The sequence below is a fragment of the Oreochromis aureus genome, linkage group 15 (genome assembly GCF_013358895.1).
Source record: "Oreochromis aureus strain Israel breed Guangdong linkage group 15, ZZ_aureus, whole genome shotgun sequence".
Classification (NCBI taxonomy): domain Eukaryota; kingdom Metazoa; phylum Chordata; class Actinopteri; order Cichliformes; family Cichlidae; genus Oreochromis; species Oreochromis aureus.
This window is the reverse complement of record NC_052956.1, coordinates 8,197,685-8,221,680: the sequence shown is the minus strand read 5'-3', so window position 1 is coordinate 8,221,680 and position 23,996 is coordinate 8,197,685. Positions and strand designations below refer to the sequence as shown.

The following is a 23,996-nucleotide window of genomic DNA, read 5'->3' as shown; positions in this document are numbered from 1 at the left end:
TTTGTAGGAGCTGAGTGAAAATGAAGTGTAATGGCCTGGATCTAGAAATTTAGTAATTTCCACCTTTTGTCTTGCCATAGTGAGAAGTGGTATGAATTATGAGTTGTGTTATTTATAACTGTGTGACACACAAATATTTGACGATTCATACTGAATTCAAGAAAAGCCACTGGAGAGTTTGGGCAAAGGGCCAAAGCAGTTGAGCTCATGAAGCAAAGTGACATCATTCCTTCTACACTATGTTAAGGCCAAGGAATGTCATAATTAGCAGCATCTGTCAAATCCGATTATTTTAACAATATCAGTAAATTCATTCAATCCAGTTTGGATTTACTTGGCCAAAAAAGTGGCTTACAGGCTGTGACAGGGTTAAAATGTGAATGAATGAAAGGGCAGAACTTTATAATGAAGCACATGTTTTTGTAAATTTGAACATAAAGACAATGACGACAAATCATTTTATCTGTACAGCAATTTAAAGAAAAATCTGAAGTTTATACCCTAAATTCTCAGTTTTCAGAGGACAGTATGTTCATTTTTGTCATTATTAAACCTAAAGTCATAATACTCCAGCACCTGTTCCACCCCAGTAATAACCTAGTTTAAACACTGTAGAAACAGCAAAATATATTACATGACATACCTTTTTTCCATTAGTCTTAATACAACTTCATGCACTGATATCATTCCTGTAGCACACTTTATTTCTCACATTTCTGTAGAAATATTACCTTGTAAGAACCATAAGGTTCCAGTTAGAGACAAAAATTCATAAACAAAGCTAGATTGGAGCCTGAGCTAAAGTCACATCACTGATCACAATCTGTCTACAGAAAAATAGTTCAAAAAAGTTCAAGTATCACAGCTGCTGACTGACAGCTGATCTTAGTTTTTACATTTTTGTCAGTTTCTCATTCACGCTCTCAATCACGCACATCACAAGACTATACAAACTCAATGCCCTCCTGTGATTTCAGGACATTCATTTAAGAATCAGGGAAACCTGTGGCTATACACAGAACATACATGATGACCAAGTGTAATCATGTTCAGATACAGAAAAACAAGCTTTGCCTCAAAGAGTGCAGGATGAGGGAAGAGTAATCTCTCTCAGGGATGCCCTTGCAAGATGTTTGGAGACACCATCTTTGGGAACAGTGCTATTCTGTCACAGGAGAGGAAGAAAGGAAGAATCTAGTGCTGAGAGTTGTCCTACTGATTCAGTCCAACAGCTCTGTACTTCTCCACCTCTCTGTTTGACCTCTCCTTCATGTCTGTGGGTGTGGAATCGTCATGTTGCATCAGGGCATCAGGCAACATCTGCAAATCAAAGGAACAAAGAATTTAAAGCACAGGACACATAATACATTTTCTTTATTCACTTCCTTGTAAATAAAATATGATCTTTCAACTTGCAATGCTTGAGCTACTATATTGAAATTTCTACAGTCATGAAAGTGCACTACTAGGTCTTCATAATTGAAATGAGCTTCTTGGTATGAAACAAAAATGAATAAACAAAAACAAACTGAAAAACAGAGCAGTCTGTAGCAGGGATGAAGCCATGTGAGAAACTTGGACTGTTGTGGAGGACTGCACCAATAAGCTGTACTCAGGTCTGCTCAATCAATTCTGTGCCAATAGCTTATTGATGTCCTTGTTTCTCTTAAGCCTAATGGGAAAATTAATTGCTCAGTGATGCTCGAAACAGTTCTTCTTCTTCTTGTTAATTTTTTTTTTAATTTAAAAAAAGGTGAATATCTTCAGAAGCTTATTGGTGCTCTCCACAAATGTCCCAGTTTCTCATTTGGCCCCATGGGAAAATTACACTTCTACTTCAACATAACTGCTTAGATACTTTGAAAGGCCACAGTGATGTCTCTGTACATGCTTTAATTTACAAGAATTGATTGAAGAGTTACTCTGTAAGACTAGTGTTACACATAAAGAAGAAATATTTGAGAAGATGCATCCCGCCCTGGGTGTCCCTTCCCGGTCTGTAAGACACCCTCACCTTTCAAAGTCCATGCGAAAACTCAATTTTTTGGTAAAATGTGATGCCTCAATCTGAGATACCCCTGATGACATCACTCTGACACTGCTGAGGTTTTTTCATAGAGCTTGCAAAGAGCCCACCAGAGCCCCCGAAGACATGTCACAGAGGTTTATAGAGGACATTATTCATCAAGTCAGGTTTGTAAGAGACAAGATGCACACACACCAAGAAGTGACCAGAATGAATGACAGTCTCTGTAATTTTATCAAAAGGAAACTAAGAGAGGAAGAAGAAGAAGGGGGTGGGGAGTAATGGGATACAAATGTAGGACCTAGTGGCCAATCAGAGAGTGGATGCCTTCTCACCTGCTCCCTGCTGGGCTGATATATCATCTACTCTGCTTAGAGGTTTCAGTAGACCATTCTCTGAGAAGGCTAGGACAGGAACTCTGTCATCCTCCTGCTGTTGCTGTTGCTCCTCCTCTCCTTCAGGAGGAGACAACCTGGAATGTGAAGGCAGTACAAGCACCTCTTCAAACTCCCCATTCTCCCTAAAAAACAAAAAACAAACAATTTAAAAAAAAAATAACAGTGTCAGATCTGATGACATCACAAGCAGTATGGCTGTTGTATTTCGTGGCTGTTGACTGTACCTCTGGTCAGGATGGCTCAGTGCTGTGTTGCTGGGGTTTGGGGTGGGATCTGGTTGGCTTAAGTTGCCGTTACTATTGTGTGTTGGCGTCTCAGTCGCTGCTGACGCAGCAGGAGAGGCTGGGTTCACTGATGGTGAAAGAAAATCAATCTGGTGTCAGGAACAACAACTGCAGAGGATATCTTTTGACGAAAATCTGAAAGATATATTACTGCAAAGGTAATTATAAAAACGGTATATTAAATTACCTGCATTGTCTCCATTTCTGACCTTCTGTAAATGAAATGAAAAAAAGGAATTAATACTCAAAGATTGTTCAGTTGGATAGTTGTTACACTTTTGTTTACTCCATTTTCCCTCCGGTCTTTACCTTTTCTGTTGTCTCTGAACGCCGTGTTCTCTTCATGATCTCCTCAAGACGCTGGAGGGTTAGAAAAAAGGAAAAATACTTTAATGTACACTCCACCTTGCAATTTATGCGTGTATATGTTAGGTCATGTTACCTTCTTTCTCTCCAGACGTTCAGCCTCCTCTTTCTGGAAGTGCCTCTCTCTCTCCTGCCTCAGTCGCTCCGCCTCCTCTCTCTGTCGAGCCTCTTCCTCCTCTTTCTAATGTACAAAAAAGACTTTCATCTTATTATTAGGTCCATAATGCTCCAACGTGTTCTTGCCCTCGGGTGTGTAGCAGACATATCAGAGATATACATAGGATGTACTCTCGCATTAAAGCCTGGATGCACCTGGAGCTGCAATGATGGGCTCTCAGATATAAGAGGCCTGTTTTAAAGAGCTTCAAAGTGTGATTTAGGAGGCTGGAATTGGGGCGAATACATAAGCAGTACATTTTTTTAGCCTGGAAAGTACAGTTCATCTTCCCTTTGAGAGCTTAGGGCAGCACAATATATTTGGTTAGGTTTAAAAACAGACTTTTCCCTTTTGACAAAATTAACTCTGCACATTGAAAAATTGTGATTCCTGCCAATCAGTGCCTTTACATTGCCAAGAAGCCTTTTACAAGCATCCATATGAAGTTTGGGAGTGAGACATGTCTCATAATTTGCCATAACCTGGTGCATCATTGTAGTTATGCTAAAGAGAACATCTGTGTGTGTCTCTGCATCACCATCAGGTCTGTATTTGACACCCTGGGAATGAGAACAGGCTGAAAGTTCCAACAGCAGACCTGCTGATCTTTGTAGTTAGCTCAAAATGCCATTTGTGGCAACCACATAAAAACAAAACAAGTCAACATAAACATCTGTAATCTCAGACCTGTTTCTGTAGTCTCTCCGCCTCTTCTCGCTCTTTCCGAAGTCTTTCTTCCTCTGCCTTTCTCTCCTCTTCCTCCTCCTTCTTCCTCCTCTCCTCGGCCTGGCGCTGAGCCTCCTCTTCTCTCCTTGCTCTCTCCTCTGCCTTTCGGCGAGCCAACTCCTCCTTCGCTAATCTGGTGAGACACAACCAAGTCAAAAATGATGCAGCCTTTCAGCACTACACATTCCCTCTCATGCACATGGTCACGCACAGCCCAGCCTGCACACCTTGCCTGCTCCTCTTGTTGCCTGCGCTCCTCTTCCTCCCTCTCTCTCTGCTCGCGGGCCAGCCGTCGTTTCTCGGCCAGGATACGACTCGCCTCCTCCGGGTCTGTGGTGCCCGCTGAAGGCTTGTGAGCTGGTGGACTGCTTACACTCTCTAGAAGGCATCATAAGAGTTATGCTGACCAGTGTAATAAACTGTAGCTGTGAAACAGGTTAGAGATTCATAACTCACCACTGGTTGCCGTTTGCTCATTCGAGCTCTTGTTCTGACCCAGTGGCTGAGGTCGAGGCTGAGGAGGGCTGAGGACCTGCTCATCATCCTCCTCTCCTCTGGTGGGGGTTGAAGGGTGGGAACTCTCAGGTGTGATCCTGACAGGACGAAGATTTCCAGGATCTTCCGCCCCTGGAGACTTTAGTAACTTGGGGGTTGGAGGGCGCCCCACTGGTTTCTGTGGAGGTCTGTGAGCAAAGGAAGTGTATTTTGAATGAAATAGTCTTCATTCAAGTATATTAGTAAAATAACTGCCACATTACATTTCAAATAAAACTGTAAAACTCAATTTCAGCTCCAAATATTCCCCATTTATCAAATGTAATATCCACTGACCTGCCAGGAGAGGGTGCTGTCACTTTACCGCTCTTCTTGATCGGGGAAGAGGAGCGCTTGCTTGGGGGCAATGAGAGAACAGGAGCAAATGGAAGTGTCAGGTTGCTCCATGACTTCCTGACATTGTCACGGTCTTTTTGCCGCTGTTGGTTCAGGAGATACGGTAAAAACAAAAGACAACATGGACGAGTCAAAACAGGCAGTTTTTTTAAAACCCCACCAAGTAAGGACCCAGGTAAGCAAGCAACACATTATCACCAAAACTTCTCTTCAAGAAGAATGTCCTATAATGCAATACAAAAGTAACTGGATGGTTTAGAAGATACCCTATAGATAGTAGCCACACAATATGATGAGTAACAGGATTAGGCTTAGATTACCTCTGGCACCAAGCTCAGAAACAAAGTAAGAAAAAACAAAACACACTTAACAGGTCACAAAATGAAAAACAGTCTTTTTAATTTGGAGGAAAAAAAAAAAAAAATTACACTGCATCCATTATCTGTACATTCTCACTGACCTTGTATGAATGGCACACCAGCGCTATTCTGGAGCGGGTGAGAGTTATCAGTTCACATGCACAGTGATATGTTAGTGTGTGGGATGCACGGCATACAAGGGGCTTTCTTTCTCAGAACTTAATGGCATAATAAGCTGTCACGAAGCAGATGAACAGTGGATGCAAGTGTGTGATGACAGATACTCTAATCTATTGTTTATATTGTTTGATCAGAAACATAATCAATTTGAAAATGACAAAGTTGAAGAAGTAGAAGAATTAAATGGCTCATGTTACTCGGTGCTTGAAAAAATTGATTTAAAAAGTTGATTCACGTCAATACTTTCTGTAATAGCAGTAGCAGGAAATAATGATATGTTATCTAATGTCAAAAAATAAACTATCATATGACCTAATTTTTTAAGAAACAGACAATCAGTGTAACCGTCTCAAATGGTCTTTCCCTTCAAACAATAATCTGAGTTGCTTTTTGTTCACAAATATTATTTCCCAGATATTTTCTCATGGGCTGATGAAATCTACCTGTGTTGTTCCGGTTGTCCTCCTGCGCGGGGTGTTTAAAGACGAGGAAGCTGCGTCTCTGCTGAGGTTCCTCTCCTGGCTGCGACAGTGAGGCAGTGGCTGTGCCTGCAGGGCCTTGAAGGACATTGAGCCCATGGGGTGGCAGGACACTGAGCGAGGACACACAGGCATGGCTAGGGTGATGTATAAGGTGGGAGTATACAGTGTTTTTGAAGAAGGTATTGATCGGGGTAGTGTGAGAATTGGTAGGACACCAATAAGTGTTGGATAAAATGGATCACGGAGGAAAAAAGATCAGGAAACAAAGACAGGAATGAGAAGGAATCAAGATGAATAAAAAAAATAAATAAATAAAAAAGGAAAGCCATGGGTTTGAAGAAGCCAGCGCAGGATTGAGAGGAATGAGGAGAATATTTATGGTAGGAACAGAGAAGAAAGAAAGAAAGAAAGTATTAGTGCTACTAAACAAAAGTGCAAACAGCTGCGAATGTACTGCAACCATCACTTGGCACTGTCTGACAAAGACTGTCTATGTGATATAAAAATAAGGATTTGGTTGGTTGATTAGGGTTAGAAAAAAATTAACAGAATCACCGTAAAAAACTTAACACAATACACTTAAAGATATTTAGATCAGGAATGGTTTGCCAGACCATTACTTGCTGTAAACAGTCCCAGTGTTGGAAGCATTTCTACTTTGTCACCCAGTTAGAACAAACTATAGATAACCACACATTAGACCCATAACCACACAAAGCAAGCAAGCACACGGAAACAACAACATCTAAATACATGTAAGAAATGCACTTCACCAACTGAAGATGATGCTGAATGTATAAAAGAGGGCAGAATAGAAAAGAGTGAGTGAATTCAAGTAGTTCACCTAGACGTTATTTCTTTCCCTTAATATAAACAATGATGGGACACACACAAATGATCTAAAATTCCCTGCTGCTGTGACAAGGCATGGCATCAGCAGAGGAATATTTCCTGAACAGATCACTTTATTTGTTTTGGGGGACATATGTGCATGTGTGTCTGTGTGCGTGAGCTTTGGGTGCCTGATACACGTTGTTAAAGGAAGTTTCAGACAGTGTAATGCTTTAAGTCCACGCAAATCTGATTAGCATCCGAAACTGCTTGGGTCAAGAGACCAAAACATAAAAGAGTATATATACTCTAAAAGTAGAGGCAGTCTGTTTTAATAAAACCTCTGCCTTAGATCAAGATTCTCTTGATCTAAAGAGCCAAAGGGGCTTAAATGTTTTGTTTTATAAAATCAGTGTTGTGTGTTACCTGATTGGTCTCCTGACAGACTCACTGCACTGCGGCTGCGGGCCAGGTAGGAGTGTGTTGGCTGCTGCAGGCGGTTCACCATGTTGCTCTCCCATGGCGTCAGTGGAAGGCGGCGCAATCCTGAATAGACGCATGTGACATGTGAGCTTTGATAAGAGCTACAACTACAGACTACCCACTTATTTGCCTAAGCAACCACTCAAAGCAGATTATAAATTATGCATATTTACTGCATTTTTCCCCTCTCCCAACACTGTCAAGCACTGCAGCTTAGAAAGAAAGGGAATTTGTAAGCATGCACAGACTGCCGTGTCACACCTACACCTTCATGCACCTGTTTAATTATGAGAGGAAGCAAACACCGTGGTATGAAGAGCAAACAAAAGGGCAAAGACAAACAGTGTGAGATAAGAGGACACATTGCATTTTTAAGAAAATGATCTTTAAGAAATTTCAATTTATCTGGGAAATCATTCAAGCAAAAAGCTTTTAGTTTACCTCAGGTAGTTCAGAGAAAAAGGCTATTTTAATTAATTAATCTCCACGACAACCTGATAAGTAAGCCAATTAAAGGAGATCCAGCACAGTATGAGACAAAACGTGCAGTGCTTTGCAGGTGTCAGCATGCAGGTCAAAGATACAGCTGGGCTGAAAACTGTACCAATAAATGAGTTTTTACATTTCTATCACTTTATATCTAAAAACGTTCGCGTTAGAATTCACTGAGTGATGCTTCACAGTGCCTCAGTGTACAGTGTCTTCTGATAATATAATAATGGGAACAAGAGCATAATTATAATTTTCTGACTAATGTGGGTGCCAATTTTTCGGCCAGGATAAAAACAGCATACAGTGTTCCCACAAAAACAAAAAGATTATCCTACTGAGGATTAGAGAAAAGGGTCACGTTAGAGGGGGGAAAAAATCTTGATCCCTCAGATGAAATGCACAAATGCCAACACGTGCGTGCTGGACTTCGGGCATTTGTTTCAATAATCATACTATATATTTATACATAAAAAGATATTAGATCAGCTTGTCATGTCATGTCACGGTAGGCTTTCCAAATCAAAGTTTCTCTTGTCAGAATATTACATTTAAAATTTTACACTGACAAATTTCTACAAAAGTAACAGATTATTTTACAGTTTCCAGCCCAAGATCTTTTTTGTTGCTTGCAACACAGTCGGCACAGTATAAGAGACCAAAAAAATTCCCACAAGAAACCTGTGTTTTTCTGTTGGCTGGTCTTTCCCTGATGTAGGTGGGGTTTGGACTGAGCTTTGCATATGACAGGGGAGGAGACTGTTCTCATCTGTAAGCCTGTCAGCAGCATACAAACATCAAATGATGCATGATCCGATGGTTAGACTTCAACAATGACTTAAGTAAAAGCTCAAAGTCAGAAATTTGTGGGTTTTTTTGCTGATTACTTCATGCAAGGATTCATTTAGGTCTGATAACATCTGAAAAATAGACCAAGTCAGTAGTTTGTTAGCTTAGCATAAGGCTAATTTTTTTTTTTTTTAAAAAAGCTCAGTTTTTTTTCAGTTTTATTGTTCTTTTTGTCTTCATTTTAATCAAATAACTTCTTATTTTATTTTGTTTATATGTCACATTGTGTTGGGCGTGTTTAATGGTTTCTGTTTTGAAGTGTAGCTTTATTGTATATTTGGGAAAAATTTGATTTCTTTTCTTCACCTAAAAAGTATGTGTCCAATTAAAGATACAGTTATTGATGTTTTTAGGTTATTTCATAGAAAGAAATGATACAGTACTCATAAATATACATTCATTAGTGTGTAATTACATCTTCTAAGAAATTGATGCATTCTCGTGAACTTAGAATTAATCCATTTAAAATATACTGGCTACTGGTTTGTGGAACCCTCCATATTTCCCCACCATATTGGATACAGTGACCAAGAAGGACACCTCCCTTCTGACTAATCACACTTTACCTATCTGGCTAGAGACCGACCACATATGTAGCATGCCAAAGGCAGAAGAGAAGCTGCAGACATTCATGTCATGGAAGGACAATGGAGGAATAAGAAAACAGAAGTCTTCTGACATCTAGCAGTGAAAATTTTTCCGCATTGTAATAATATTTCATCTTCTTCTGTTAAGAGTGTTAACTGATTTAAGTTTGGATTCTAGTGTTTCTCTTCCATTCTTTAACTAAGCTATGCTAACTTCCTGCTGGATTTAGCATCATATTAGCCAAATGGGAATGATATGCTACATAATACATAGTTTTAACATAAAAAGTGTGTTTCAGTCGGGTAAACATCCCAAATCTAATTAACTAATCACAAGAAAACAATGAGTGCTTTACAGCCTGACTACCTCATAACAATGGCAAATTATACAAGATGGAGTCAAAGGCAGACCATTGCCAGTGGATGTAATGAACTGTATTTGTGTGTGTAATGGTTATATTTATTACCTCGATCTGGTGAGTGCAGGAGTGTGGCAGAGGAGGAAGAGAGGCGCTTGGTAATGACAGGGTCTGTATGCTTGGATAAATTCATTGTGGACACTGAGCGCCTGTCAGCATCTAGAATAAAAATTTAAAAAAAAAAAACAACCATGAGAAATGCATATCAGTTTTATACTGAATTGGTGAAATTTAAGGAGCGAAAAAGGGAAGAAAGAGAGCTGAAGTCAGTCATCTCTCTGGGTTTCTCTATTTTGGTTAATTCAGGTTAGATATGAAAAACTACCAACTTGTTGCTAAAACAGGAAAGATATTTAAAAACAGATTAGTGCTAAATGGGTCTTATGTCCTCTAAAATAAAACTAAAATGGCTTGAGTAAATGATCCTGTGCCTGGGGATATAACTTTACGTCACACGTGAACTGCTACATGCGAGTGAAATAGCAAAACTACATGTCGTGCCATTCACACTGGCCTACATGAACACTAATGAGAATGAGCTAACACAGTGCTGAACAGTTACAGTGCTAAAGCCAGCGTTCTAACGCCAGGCAGCTAACCCACACGGTGCTTTTATATTCACATTGGGATGTCATTCCGTATCTGTAGTAGAGACTGAAAGCACTCTGCATGTGCTCCAGTCCAGCAAGGTCGAGTGGATAGAGGAAAGCTGACTCGACAAAACCTGGGCCAGGAGGGGAAAGGACAATGGCAGAGAAAACAAAGAGTGCAGAGCAGGTAGAGAGCGAGCCGAGAGTGGGAGGAAGAGAGAGAGAGAGAGTAAGTCAGGGAGAGAGAGAGAGAGAGATTGAATTTGAGAGCAAGGGGGGGAGAGAGAGAGAGGCAGAGAAGGGTGTGAATACGCAGTAACAACAGAGGGCAGCGGATCTGAAAAGTTCAAATATAAACATGGCAGAACAATACTGACACGCAGAGGCAGGCAGACATATTTATACAAGAGAGGCACTGACAGAGACACGCATCAGGTGTATGAGCACCAATGCAGAGGGGAAAAAAAATGACTGTACAAATGACTATGTCTATGGTGTGTTGTGCTGTGTGTTAACAGGTATTGTGTTATATATGTGATATAGGTAAGAGTACCAGCTGTTGTGCAGGGAGTGTTTGTCTGCAGAGTTCCTCCCCAAGACCAACGGTTGGGCTTCTGTCTGGTTTTCTGGCCCTTCTCCATAGTCCTGCGAATCACTGCCTCATGACGAGCCTACAGTCAAAACAACGAGAACATCAATGCCAAAAAAACAAACAGCCACCCGACATACCAAGTGCTAAGCAAATTCTCTTTCTTCATTTCTTCTGAATGAATAGTGTTTTGACTGCACCCAAAGTAGCAATACATGGCAGATAGGTTGGCATTTCTCTCATTCTATATGCTGGTGCTAAAGCTAATGCTGAGGAACCATAGACACTTTCTAGGCTGTAGAAATTGGAGTCCACTGAAAGTTGAGGTACGGTGGGCATCTGGTGGCCCAGTAGCAGTAGTAGTAGTTTCCCTGTTCTCCTACAGTCCTTGTTTCTAAATTTATACCATTCCCATAAAATGAAGACTTAGATCCAAACCTAATTTCCTACTAAGACTTAACTCTACTCGTTGAAAGCCTACAGAGAGTAACCATTGAAGCGGTTTGAACTGAGTGCTTTCTGTCATATTTCAGGCCTGCTTAGAGAATAAAATGACTGAGTGCATCAAAAGTTAGCTACCCTTGGAGAAAACCAAACACATTTTATTGCTATATACTGAGATGTCAAAACTCATACAGGTGAGGTTGTCAAATATCATCTTTATGGAGTAAAAAGTTAAAAACCTACTGTATCAATAGAAAAAAAACTATCCAGATTTATTATTACTATTTATGCAAAGTCATCAACATGTGCTGCTACAGTGTCATGTTACAGATCTTTGACACATCAATGTTCTAGTTCACTAAATCAACAACTTAATTAGAACGTCAACTAGCTGTAAAGTTAATTACTAACTGCTGGACAGGAAATCTATGACTACTTGACAGATGTGCAATTTTTCTTTACATTTTTTTATACAAGAAAAGAAGTGGTTAAACACACAAATGCAGTATCCATGTTGCCCCATCCTCCCTGGATGGGTGTTTCAGAAAAAACTTGGAAGCAGGTAGCAGGTAGGAGGTTAGCCTTTGTGTGTTCGCGAGTGTAACAAGTAAAACACTCAGGATGCACAGTTGTGAACGAGGCGAGCGTCAGTACCCTGTCTTCCTCTATTTTTTGCCGACGTTTCTCCTCCACGGCAGCCCGTCTCTTTTCCTCCTTTACCCGCTGCTCCTCCAGCTTTTTCTTTCTCTCCTCCACGTGTTTCTCATAGTGCTGCCTGGCTCGTTCCTCACGGGCCTGCCACTGGGCCTCCTTGGCAGCTGGCGCATGTAAACATAATAAACAATGTGTTTGAAAAAAGAAAACAAAAACAGGCAACTTGCACACACACGAAAAGCCTTACAGCAGTAATGTGATGTGTCAGCTATGGATCATATGACAAAGCTTTAGCTCTCGACACAACGCAAACGCCTCAGCCCCTTACTTGGGACCAGAGGTACGACCAGTGTACAACAGCGTGAACAAAAACACACTTAAAACATGAACAAATCGGCAATGACTTCCTAAAAACCATCTGCTGTATTATATTGGTTATACTGACACACACACACACCCCCTCTAATATCCAAAACACCAGCCTTTCTGAAAGCTGTCCCATGGACTGTCCCATTATGTAACACTGAATCCATGGCAACAGGCCGCCTGGCTTGAACCTAGCCTTTATGTAACAGCCAGAGAAACTGGCACTTCACCACAGCTACCAACCAAGTTCAGTCACAATATGTTGTGGGAAAGACAAAAAAATAAAACCCCAAAAGATAACTTTTATTCTACTCTCTGTCAAATGCACAAGAACGCTCACCATTCTGTTTCTCACGCTCCTCCCGGCGCTCACGGGCCAACCTAAGTCTCTCGTCAATCTTGTTGAAGAGCAGCGAGTCTGCGGCACAAACAACAGTGAAGAATGTTAAAGGCCTGACAGATAAAACAGTCAATGCTGAGACACGGTACAAACTAATTTCACTGAAATATATGTTAATGTATGTGGGACTCACCTGTTTTGGTGCCAGCATTGTTACTGGGGCTGTTGCTGTTGGTGGTGCGACTAGGTGTAGGAGTGGGTGTAGGGGTCAGGGTGGGAGTGTAGGTCTGCCCAGAGCCCGCAGAGCTGGGACGGGTAGTTGAAGACACGGTGCCATCCTCCGACTTAAAGTGAGAGTACGATGCTGCAAAGAAGGACAAACAAGTGTCACATGATAAAACAACAAAAGAAGAGACAAAGTGGGAGAAAACACAAGAGATACAGAAAAATACAAGATAATAATTGCACATTAGGAAGCACCATCAGAAAGACTTTCTACAGCTCCTCACCCAGAGCTGTAATAAATGTTTTCCCACTAAATAAAACCCATTCACCAAGACTTCAGCTGAACAAACTGCTGCTTAAAATTAAAATGAATATATCTGACCAAATGCTTAAGAAATAGCAGTTTACCATCAAAAAATTTCAAATGCATCAAAAATCCATCTCCAGAGAAAAACTACCAGAGCTACGGTTAAAGTTTACATCTCACCTCTGTACCTGTATCTACATCCAGACAACATTTAGCACAGCAGAAAATGCCTACAGTAAACCAATGGCACAGAACAGATCAATGAAAGTCAATGGTGCACTGTAGAAGGACATGAAATGATTTGGGTTTATTTTTTGTAAATTATATATGCAACTCATATACAAATAACAGAAATATTCTGTTATCTGAGACCACACATGAAAATACTAATTTACTCCATGTGCTCTAAAAATTATGATGTGATCATCAAAGACAGATTGTATGAATTGAAAAGTGAAGTTGAACATGTTACGTAAAAGAAAGGCGTGTTTTATAGGAGGTATGAAGGGGACAAGCACGGTGGAGAAAAAAAAATGTCTGCAGGTGGTCTACGCGGCATTTTCAAGCTTTCCCGAGTCGCTTAACAGAAAAACAAAATGCAATAAAACAATATGCACTTCACTGTCTTCCTGCTATTCATAGATGTGGCCATGAAGTTGCAGTGTTTCCACCAAGCTCACAGCTAGGCTACTGATTAATTGCACCATAGGGTGACTCAGCGCTTTCAGGTTAGCTTCCTGGACACAGAGCGTTATACTGGCTCTGATGCAGAAACAGATGAACCAGCTGCATAAATTTACACGGGTAGGATTAGAAAAATTGTATACTATTCATAAATACTGTAGGTGTACTAAGCAAGCATTCAACACAGTCCTTTCCTGTCTGTGGTGATAAGAGAGAGACTCGTCAGTCTCCACAGAGACCAATCTGTCCCACAAACCCAAAGACCAAAATAAATCATCCCCCCTGACTAATCTGACAAACTGAAAAAGATGGACTCCACTTTAAATATCACACCCATCATGCCCTATTAGACATGAGTCTCTCTCACTCACCTATTTATTTTCTTTACAGAAAGAGGACAGGATGGAGTACAAGTTTCATATCTAGAGTTACAGATGGAAATCTGTGTCTTAATGAATTTTATAGTTACATGAAATTCACAGTAAACACTGAATCATTTCTCAACATCCTGGCTTTTTGATTGATTTCATGCTACTAATTCCTTCCAGGCTTGTTTACAGTACTGTGAAAGTGTCTCATTTCTTTATATTTTGTTTCCAAGCAGCCAAACTTGTCAATTTTAAAATGGTCTTGAAGTGGTTTTCTCCAGACTTTCAAAAAAGTTGTGTTTTGCTTTTTTGTTTTGGGTTTTTCCACTTATGTTCACTCCAATTCTATTACCTGGTCATTTTAGAGGTTTGTTTGTTTGCTTGTTCAGCCACTTAACACTGAACTATGAATCGTTCAGTTTTAAAATCAATTTAAAACTGTATCTTTGGGGACTTTTTACTACCAGCTGGTAATAAAAAACACAGCCTGTTCCTCTTTATTTGAATCTATAAAAAAAAAATAAAAGATCATACCAGTCTGACAGGCATAAATGAATATGTTTGCACTAATAAAACTGCTATTAGCCAAAAAGCTTCGCATATCCCAGCTTTTTGTGCAGTGAGAACAAAAGAAGTGGCAGTCCTAAAAACAAAACAAAACAAAACAAAAAACTACACCAGATTAATAACAGATGAAAATTACAAGAAAGCTTGCACAAACCTAATACTGTATTTCCATTTATGTTTGCATGTGTTCTATTGACTCACTGCAACAATTTCCCATTTTCCTAGCAAAATGTAAGGACTTGAGGTGTGGCTTAAGATTTGATAAAGACCAAGGACTGAGTAAAAATTTGAACCTTCTTCCTCCTAAAAGGTAAAAGAGAACATCAGTCTGAACACAAGTTCCACTAACTGCTACTTTCAAATGCCTTTTTTCATTTGCAAGCTGATCAGTTTTAATTTATTAGAAACAGTTTCCTCCTTTCACTTTATTCTCACTACACTTGGTAATTTATGATATTTTGTTTTGCAGAAAGTCTTATGAATCTAAACTGTCACTAACGTCTCCACCCAAACACCTCAAGAGGTTTTTAGGACCAAGGATGTGAGAGCATAGCTGCAGACGGATTGTATGTCACAGTCTATGGAACATCTACAAAGGTGTGTACACAAGCATTCATAGGTCTGCCCTGCCTCGGGTAGACTGGCATTGGAAGTGGTTTAATATAGGCTATTGTCATGAGAGGAAAGGCTGGACTGGGCCACGTAAAAACAAGTCTGGTCTGTCTATTCCCTTCCCCTGAAATCCTTTTCCTCAAACAAAAGATTCAGTTCATTGAATGATGAGGATAATACACTGAAGTCAGATACTTAACGAGACATACGTGAATGGGCTTTTGGGTAAACAAAAAAGATGGCTTAAATGAGATGAAGTCTGAATGAAAGGCCAGGAGCCCCTGCATATGCATTAAAAGGCAAAGTAATGAGCTTTTTCATTTATACAAGTTGACTTCAAGTTGACATGTTGTGATGGAGTGGGCGTTTTAATGATCCGAGTGGACTACCGCACAATGAGCCAGTAGGTGACTGTCAAAGACCACAACCAATTTCTTTAATTTGACAGCTTAAATTGATGCACTTCACTTTATTCAGCTGGGAATACTTAAAACTACATAATAAGAAATAATGCTTCCTAAAAAAGTCAAGACAAGAGAGAGACACTTTCATCCCATGTGAAATTACACAACACTGGCAACCCGTCCAGGGTGTACTGCGCCTCTCGCACCCAAACTGTAATTAGAACAGTCATCTGTAGGAATCTAAGTATGAAAAGATTAAAAATTGGTCGGTTTAATCAATGAACCACACTCTCACAGAAACATTCAGAATAATAAACAAGAAGCAGAAAAGAGGATTGCCTGTTAAAGCATAAAAATGACTGGACTAAAAGCACTGAAAATGTGACATTTACAATGTGGCCCATATTTACACAACTTGATTTACCTCATAAATATTTACTGTAACTCCTAGCTAGATGTCCTTCAGAGCATTTGCAGATAAAAGTAAATGGAGAACGAATGCATTCCTTCAATTCCTATACTTTGAAAAAGGTGCATGCATGTTGTACAATATAGTTACGAAAAGGAGTTAAAGCCTTTTACTTATAACAATCAGTGGAATTTGATAACAAGCCTAAATTTATCTCCACATCTCTGGTTCATACGTCTTCTCATTGTTTCCTTTGTTCAAAACATTTTTCCAGATGACGCAGTCTCATCATAACATCGCAAATCTGCACTGTCTGTGTTTTTTCAGCTGAAAATATTACAGAAAAAATACTAATATGTTGGACTTGTGCAGCTTATATCCTCTTACTGCGTCTCACAGACTCACCCATCTGTTGTAGAGGTCATAAACCAACAAACCTCAAATAACACCGAGCATATTTGCTTGTGAGCAATAGACAGCAGCTTAACAGCCTTCGCAAACACACCAAAGTCAGTTTCATGTGTGACATAATTCCACTTCCCAGTAATAAATGTCTGGCTACACTCATGTCCACCACCTTTTGCTACACTTTTATATAAGATTCTTTCATATTTTCAACCAACTGTCAACCAGGAACATAAGAATCTACACATACTAAACCTGAAGTCCTAAAAAAGTCAAAAGAAATCCATCCAGATGTACAACATATTTTGGTTTCACTCCACCTGACTGGATTTTAAGCAATGTCTTCATGAGTATGAGTTGTTGGTGTTTAAACCCATATTAGGTTAACACATATCCTTTTGGATGTTTGAAGCCCATTTAGAAAAAAGAACATGGCTCATCTGAAGTGACAGCAAACACTTGTATTAAAACTAACAGCATGGCAACATTTTGACCTCAAATTAAATATTCTAGGACAAAGCCAAATCAAAAGCATACTGATGCTGGTGCATTTGTAGCCCTGTTTGTTCCCAATCAAGTACCTTGCACTATATGAGCGTGCCAGCAAAACTTTAGGACACAGTGGTTATGGTGCTGACCAAAAGGGCTAACCCCCCCCAAAACTTGCAGCTAAGTCCACAATTTCAACTCCTAGCAGATAGGACCTTTGATGCAAGTCATCCTTGTCACTTTTTTCTTTTCTGTGCCGCTCAGTTTAAATAAAGGCAAAACAAAATTCTGGGTTTAAAGCACAAGGCTTTACCTGGATTGTGGTTCATAATTCCAAGACTGCACCTGCTGAGCTCTTGGCAAGCATCCCACTCTGACTAGTCGAATTGGAGGACCAGAAACCACATTCCTACTTCTTGAAAGCATCTTTCACTGAAAAGAGTGACCCAATGAAATCCATGTTGCAATGGCGTGGAGGGGGGGCAAAGAAGGCAGTCAAAAGAAATCCATCCAAAACTCAACTGTTTCCAGAGTAAGAAAAAATGGGAAGTGAAAACGAGAGGGTGAGAGAAAGAGTGAGAGGTCAGCTGTGGTCGGTGTCACTGCTGCTGAGAGCCAGTGTGTGAGACAGGTTGTGGCAGCTCTCCAACCCCCATCCTTTTGTCCATGTGTATGCATGTATATTTGTGTAACAAGAGTATGTGTGTAACAGAGAGTGAGACGTGAGAGTGTCACCGTTTAATCTGCCCGCCCCTCCCTCCGTTCTTTTGCTTGCATGTATGTGTGTATGTGCATGCACGCTCCCCACCCCCAATCTATCTGCATTCATTGCCAGTCAGATTAAATGGTCAGAGTTAGCGATTAATGCTCCGCTGTCCAGGCCAGTGGATAGCACGATGTACGGCTCCTTTCCTTCCCTTCCCTTCAGCCTGAGAGGATTAGCTGCTGCTAATGCTAAGCTAAACTGTAAGCCCCAACCACCAGAGAAAAAAAAAAGGGGGGCAGGGATGGGAGTGTTCCTTTATAGCTCTAGGAGAGGCACTCAGGCCTGGGTAACAGGTGCAAGAACGCTGGCTTCTGCTTTTTAGTACAAAAAGCTACACTCACTGCACGCTGCAGGGACAAGCTGCAAATCGGATCATGAGAGGAAAACTATCATCCAATATTGGAAAATTTTACACGTTCCCTTTCTAAAAAGTTTTGTTAGTACAAATTTTTGCTCGACAAATTTTCACTGACACTAGAGTATGCATACAAACCAATGCTCTCAAATAATCTTGTTTACTATTAACAATCAATGGCAAATGAAAATCCACACACTTCTTATAGCTCCATCAACCATTTGACTTGTACATGAGTAATGAAGCCTGTACCATTACTGAGAAATTACAGGCTAAGGCCAAAGTAGAAGGAACTATCTGAGACAAAACAAATCAGTTTAGTCTAACAGTCATGTGTTGCATCAGTCCAATCAACAGCACCCACCATGTCTTCATAATAAAGATAACTGTGAAAAAAAGCAGCTACTTCACAATTTCAGACTTCACAGTAAACCCAGCAGTTTGCTCTCCTTCCACCTGGTTTCAGTCATATCTTACATGCATGTTTGCTCCATGATGCAACTACACATCCCTCAGCATAAGATGGTTGGATTCAAACAGGAAATGCAATTATCTAGAAATGATACTAGCTACTTTTTCTTGTTCCTTATATATAATGTGGCATATGCGAGATTTGTAGAGTCAGTCTGTAATACTACACTACCTGAAAGAAAACATCTAGCTTTGTTCTTTCTACTAAAAAACACTGGTCACAGCATCATCTAAACATTAGATAAGGCACAAAATTAAATCTAACACTATATCTTTCTGAATTGTGTGAAAGAGGAAAGCTAACGTGCGGCACATTTATGCCTGCTCTAACTGTAAACAGCATCCCGACTGCTCTGCTTACTAATGCATTTAGATCACATGTACAGTGAGCCGCACCTCCATTCTCATCTGCAGTCCTTGAGTCAATCTTGCCCTGTCAGCTGATTTTCACTCACACAAACAGTAAAACTGTGCTTCCTCATCACACCTGTCAGGCGCCTGTCTCTGGATGGCTGCGCTTCACAGTTTTAGAGGAGTTTTCCTTTGTAAAAGCAAACTGTGCACAAATCAAACACTTACTACATATTGCTAGGGGTATCAACTCCTACCTCGTTATTAAACATCATTAGCGTTGCTTGTAGACACATTTGTCTTTAATGGACCACATTTTCAGATCTTTCTTTAAACTGCTGCTGTGACTCTCTGGAGTCTGGTTAAACATCTCTGTGCCCCAAGAGCTTCTCTGCCCCAGATAATGCTCTCTCTCACTCACACACACACACACACACACACTTTAACATTTTAAGTCAGCTCAAACATCACAGTATTTAAGGGAGAAAATGTAGTTTACACTGCTCTCGTTTTCTTTACTCATTTTCATCCATACCTTTTTTCTTTCTCTTGCAAGCATCTCTTCGTCTCTGTACCTCCTCCTCCTCAGTGATGGTGAAAAGTGCCGGGATAGCTGAACGGTTACTTCGCTTCCTCAGCCTCCACTTCCCTTGCAAACACCCACCTCCACCTCCTCTTTCCCCACGTCCTTTACTATCTGGCATTGCCTACCCTGTTGCTAACCCTTGAGCCCCAGCCTAACTCACCCAACCCCGTCCCATCCCACCCTGTGATGCTGGGTGAGGATGGGAGGTGGGGGAAGAGGTCTGTCCTGAATGCCAGAGGATGGTGATGGACGAGGTCACCCCCAAAAGCCACCTTCTCTAAGACGTAGGTAGCTAATAGCTAGTGCTAACAGCCATTTTCTTCAGGTTGCTGCTCTGTCTTTAAGACAGCAGGAAGAAGAGACAGAGAGAAGAAGAAACATGAGTAAGGTGATTGGGGAAAAAAGGCAGTGTAGATGGAGGAAAGTAAATGTGGTGGATGAGGGAGAGCGTGGAAGAGACAAACAGAGCAGCTCACTGTGCCAAGTCCATACTCCCTGCGATGGCATAGAGAGAGTAAAACAGAGTGAGAGAGTCTCTTGTAGGATGAGCTCTTGCAGTCTGGCTTAGAAAAGAAGACTTAATCCACAAGACTGGCTTGGTCGAGAGCTGTAAGGATTGTGTTTCTTTTGACTCCCGAGATGCCGCCTCTGCTGTCACTACTTTTACTGCATTCCTTTTTCTCCTGCTTCAGCTCTCCCTTGCTAGGTCTATTGTGTGAATGCAAACTTGTCAGAAGAATCATATCACCCAGGCAGTGACTGCACAGAGCACACACACACACAAACACAGAGTAACTGAGGAGAGCGGGGTTTGTTAAAATATTCAGTGCGAATCCAGTGGTGGAAGTTGAGCCGGTGCCGGCAAAGGGTTTCCCTGACAACAGCAGCACATGGACCAGTGACGCAGTGGAAGTGAGAGAGCAGAGGACGGACACGCTTTAATGTGCTGTACACGGTCACACACACAACTAGGGATGCACACACCAAATCAAATATTGCAGTACAGGAGCTGCTTCTGTGGAAAGGGTGTGTACAGAGAGCACATGGTATATAGCCCCACCCCACCATCCACTTAAAGAGCCATCAGTCATTTAGGATGCTACGGCGATGTACGATGAGTGAGAACATTCATATTTTGCTGCAGCTTCACAAGGATGCAGAAGGAACAACATGCAGCACATCAATATTTAACCAAGGAGCATTATTGTAGTTGCACTGCATCTACAATAATGTTGCAGTGCAACTTTATTGTTGCTTGGCTCTGAAGCCAAATTCAAAGGTGACACAATATGGCAGATGCAATGAAAGGGAGGGTGAAATAAAAGGGGGAGTATTTCAGTCTTTGAAGGCCTGCATAGTAACAGTACAAACACCAGGCTCAACATGTATTACTGTTAATGCATCCTTGAGCTAAACTAATATGGAGATTAGAGAAACAAGTGCGATAGCTTGCATGCTGTGAAAAGCAAAGCAACGTAGCCACTAAAGTTACAACTCCACTGCTTCTTTTACTTTATATGTACATAAGCAAAAGCATTAAGTGTTTCCTAAAACAATTCCAAACCACTACCTTTTCCACTATTCCTTTACTATATAAAGGAATTCAGGACAAGTCCTGCTGTGTCATCTCCTCAGAGAGCTCACACTTCACAAATGCACACATTCACGAAAGAGCAATCTGATCTTTGTCCCTGCAGGACTGAGCATTGCTGTAATCCTACACTCAGACTTTAACCTGATAGGATGGGTAACACACCCTTCTCACACCTAGTGAATGTGTGTGTTAGACACAGACATTTGAAGAGAATGAACATTTGAATACAGTAAAATGAAAGCAAGCAAGTGAAAAAAAAAGATTTAGTTTATTGTTAAGTTTAATTGCTAACCCTGGGTCTGACATGTTGGGGGTCCTGAATGACATAATGTTTGACATAGTCTACAATTAAAGTAAAACAGCCGAGTTGTATGCAAATTAACCCAGAAATATTGAGTTAAATTTCTAGAAAATCCCATAATGTGTGGTGGATGGCCAAACTGAGAGCGAATCTCTGGGAAAACACCGCAATCACCCACAGAAGTAACTTTTTGTGCAGGCAGAATGCAGGGCAACTCATGAACAAAGCAGCAAAAAGGATGATTTGGGAGCAGGTAGTAATGACAGGAGATAAACCACATCTTAGGAACTTACTTTCTGATTGGATCAAAGCTGCAGTACCTATTTATAAATACAGAGTTAACAGCATGTATTAATGAATCTGTGAGTTGCAAAATAAATTTAAAATATTAATTCTTTCTTTTAGTGTCTCATCCTCTTTATGTCACTGACTCTTGGTGGCTTTAGTTGCTGTCTAACTGCAGGTCAAGCTAGGTCAAAGCAGGGGACATTTGTGGAACAGCTGAGCTTAATGCTATGTAATCCTGAAGCAAATAATCTCAACTCATTCAAATCAATAAAAGGTCATGCCCACTGTGCACCCATTCTGCCTACGATATAGTTGTCAGGGCTGCTTGTATCGCAGTACGTGAACATAATCACTCTTACTGTAATTCATGCAGCAACAATTCTTTGAATACTTAACTGGGTTCCAGGTCTTTATAAAAGCACTGGAATACTGTTTATGTAACTTTCTGTGTGCTATAAAGGACTCTCACACCTATCCAAACCCTTCATCTAAACTAGTCTGCTTTGTATACATTTTCAAGGAAAACTGAGTGAAGGTGCCGACCTTTGCCTGGATGCACTGTGGATTAACATCAACAGATACTTTTAACTTCTGAAGGCAGCTTTATGTAAGGGACACACATTTTAATAAACACTGGGATTTTTGCTTTCCACAATAATTAATTAATAATACACCACACATCTTTCAGCTTTTCATGGATTTTGAAATTTTCTTTTTTGAGACCTGGAAAGTAAATGTACCCATCTCTAAAGCACTTTGGTCAGCTTCTGTTTTTTCAGTGCACTATTGCCTTGAAATAAAATAGATGCAATAGTCAACAGAAAAAAGTTCAAACATTTTGCATAGTGCATAATTAACTTTTTTTTATTTCCAATTCACTGGACAGAAAAAAGTATCGATCTTTTCACGCTAGTATCGATCTGATACCAACACCAGGGTTGGTCCAGATACTATCGATATTTGGGTCGATCCGCCCACCTCTAGTTATTACGGCTCTGCCATTAGGAGTGAATGGGAATCACCTGCTATATCGTTACTATTTGGGGAGTGGTTAAAAGTGAAGCGAAGGGGTGTAAGATACGGTAGATCTCTGCCCTTTGGCAGCCAAAAAACCCAACACACTTTACATATTTTTTCAAGATCACAGATAGGTGACATTTCCGGAACTGACAGACGTACAGTTTGTTTGTTTGTATGTTTGTAACTTTTATTTCTCCAAAGACATTATACACACATAGACCAACAAGAGACCTAGACCTACCTACAAGCCAAAAATGCACTTACAAGGCGACGTGGCCATTTTAAGTTGTAAAAATGAATAACGAAAGTACAAATTATTATGTTTGGGGTATTAATAAGCCAACTCAAAGTGCAGAAAAAAAAAAATCCACCTGCGAGAGCCAGAGAACAAAGCTGTAGCCTAAAGACATCAAAACAACCCGCGGCTCACTTTCATTAATTCACCTGTCACGTCAGCTGAAGGTGGATTTCGACGAAGTGACAAATTGTAAGCAACAGGTGTCTGCCGAAGCTCATAATGTCTACCAGCCACAGGAACACACAGACACACACAAAAAAGGGTAAAACAAAAAATATTGCAGCAGCTTACGTAACAAGTCGTGTTTGGTAAACGTAAAGTAACCGGTTGGGTGAGTTGGTTGATAGTTAATCCCACTCCCGTGACCGACCGGCTCCGTACTCGAGTCTCTCTGTAACTCAGAGTCAGTGTTCAAAAGCAGACCCACTCAAGCACCCTTCAGTACTTCACACAACTGTTATTCCCCCTTAAGAAGAAGAAAAAAAAAGTTTTGTCAAAGTAAAGTTTCCTGTTGGTGACAACTCACCTTGGGACTCCGGAGGAGATGTGTCGCTGCCATCCTGGTCCGCCATTTCTCCTGACGTCAGCTGAGAGGGATCAGCGGCAGGAACCCGAGGGAATGATCCTGAGACACACCGGGACCGGGGCCCCTCCCACGGACAGGTGGAGGGGACAACGAAGACCAGTATCAGATCAGCAAAACAAACTAGAAACTAGTAAAAGTTACATGAATGTGTAATGAGTAAACTTTAAACTGCGTGATTTAATTTAATTCGGACTGCATAAACCTCACTTAGATCCTGAGCAACATATAAATAAACTTTTAATTGAAAAACTTTTTTTTTTTTTTTTTTTTTTTAGTAAATCCACCTAAAATTACCCTGAGTTTGAAAGGGGAGGTTTAGAAGGCTGAAAGAGGCGCAAGCGAAACAGGGTGCTTAAGATGAAGTTATACTGACATCTGGTGGCAGTAAGGCAAAGTGTAG

The 23,996-nt window shown here is 40.6% G+C and overlaps 1 protein-coding gene across 4 annotated transcripts; it reads right to left on the bottom strand.

Moving 5' to 3' along the window:
- Positions 1-683: 683 nt before the first annotated feature.
- map7b (microtubule-associated protein 7b) lies at positions 684-23,706 on the bottom strand. Of its 4 annotated transcripts, none has more exons than XM_039598971.1 (19): positions 23,537-23,706; positions 12,704-12,874; positions 12,511-12,588; positions 11,805-11,968; positions 10,671-10,788; positions 9,576-9,686; positions 8,354-8,449; positions 7,127-7,246; positions 5,831-6,003; positions 4,789-4,931; positions 4,414-4,640; positions 4,185-4,335; positions 3,919-4,090; positions 3,151-3,255; positions 3,018-3,068; positions 2,896-2,920; positions 2,649-2,775; positions 2,362-2,546; positions 684-1,320 (listed from the first exon to the last, which is right to left on the bottom strand). In XM_039598971.1, the coding sequence occupies exons 1-19, from the start codon at positions 23,580-23,582 to the stop codon at positions 1,310-1,312; spliced, it is 2,274 nt and encodes a 757-aa protein (XP_039454905.1). In that variant the 5' UTR covers positions 23,583-23,706; the 3' UTR covers positions 684-1,309. The 4 variants fall into 4 exon arrangements, with proteins under 4 accessions (XP_039454905.1, XP_039454906.1, XP_031582035.1 ...); XM_039598972.1 differs by having other exon boundaries at positions 5,831-5,979; positions 23,537-23,704; XM_031726175.2 differs by lacking the exon at positions 8,354-8,449 and having other exon boundaries at positions 23,537-23,705.
- Between the last annotated feature and the right edge of the window lie 290 nt (positions 23,707-23,996).

Coding starts and splice junctions, on each gene's coding strand:
- map7b (XM_039598971.1), bottom strand. CDS start 23,582: ATGGCGGACCAGGATGGCAGCGACACATCTCCTCCGGAGTCCCAAG. Junction 8,450..9,575: donor CCTGCACTCACCAGATCGAG/GTAATAAATATA, acceptor TGCTGCTGACAG/GCTTACAGATGAGAACAGTC. Junction 4,641..4,788: donor ACAGCACCCTCTCCTGGCAG/GTCAGTGGATAT, acceptor CTTTGCTCACAG/ACCTCCACAGAAACCAGTGG.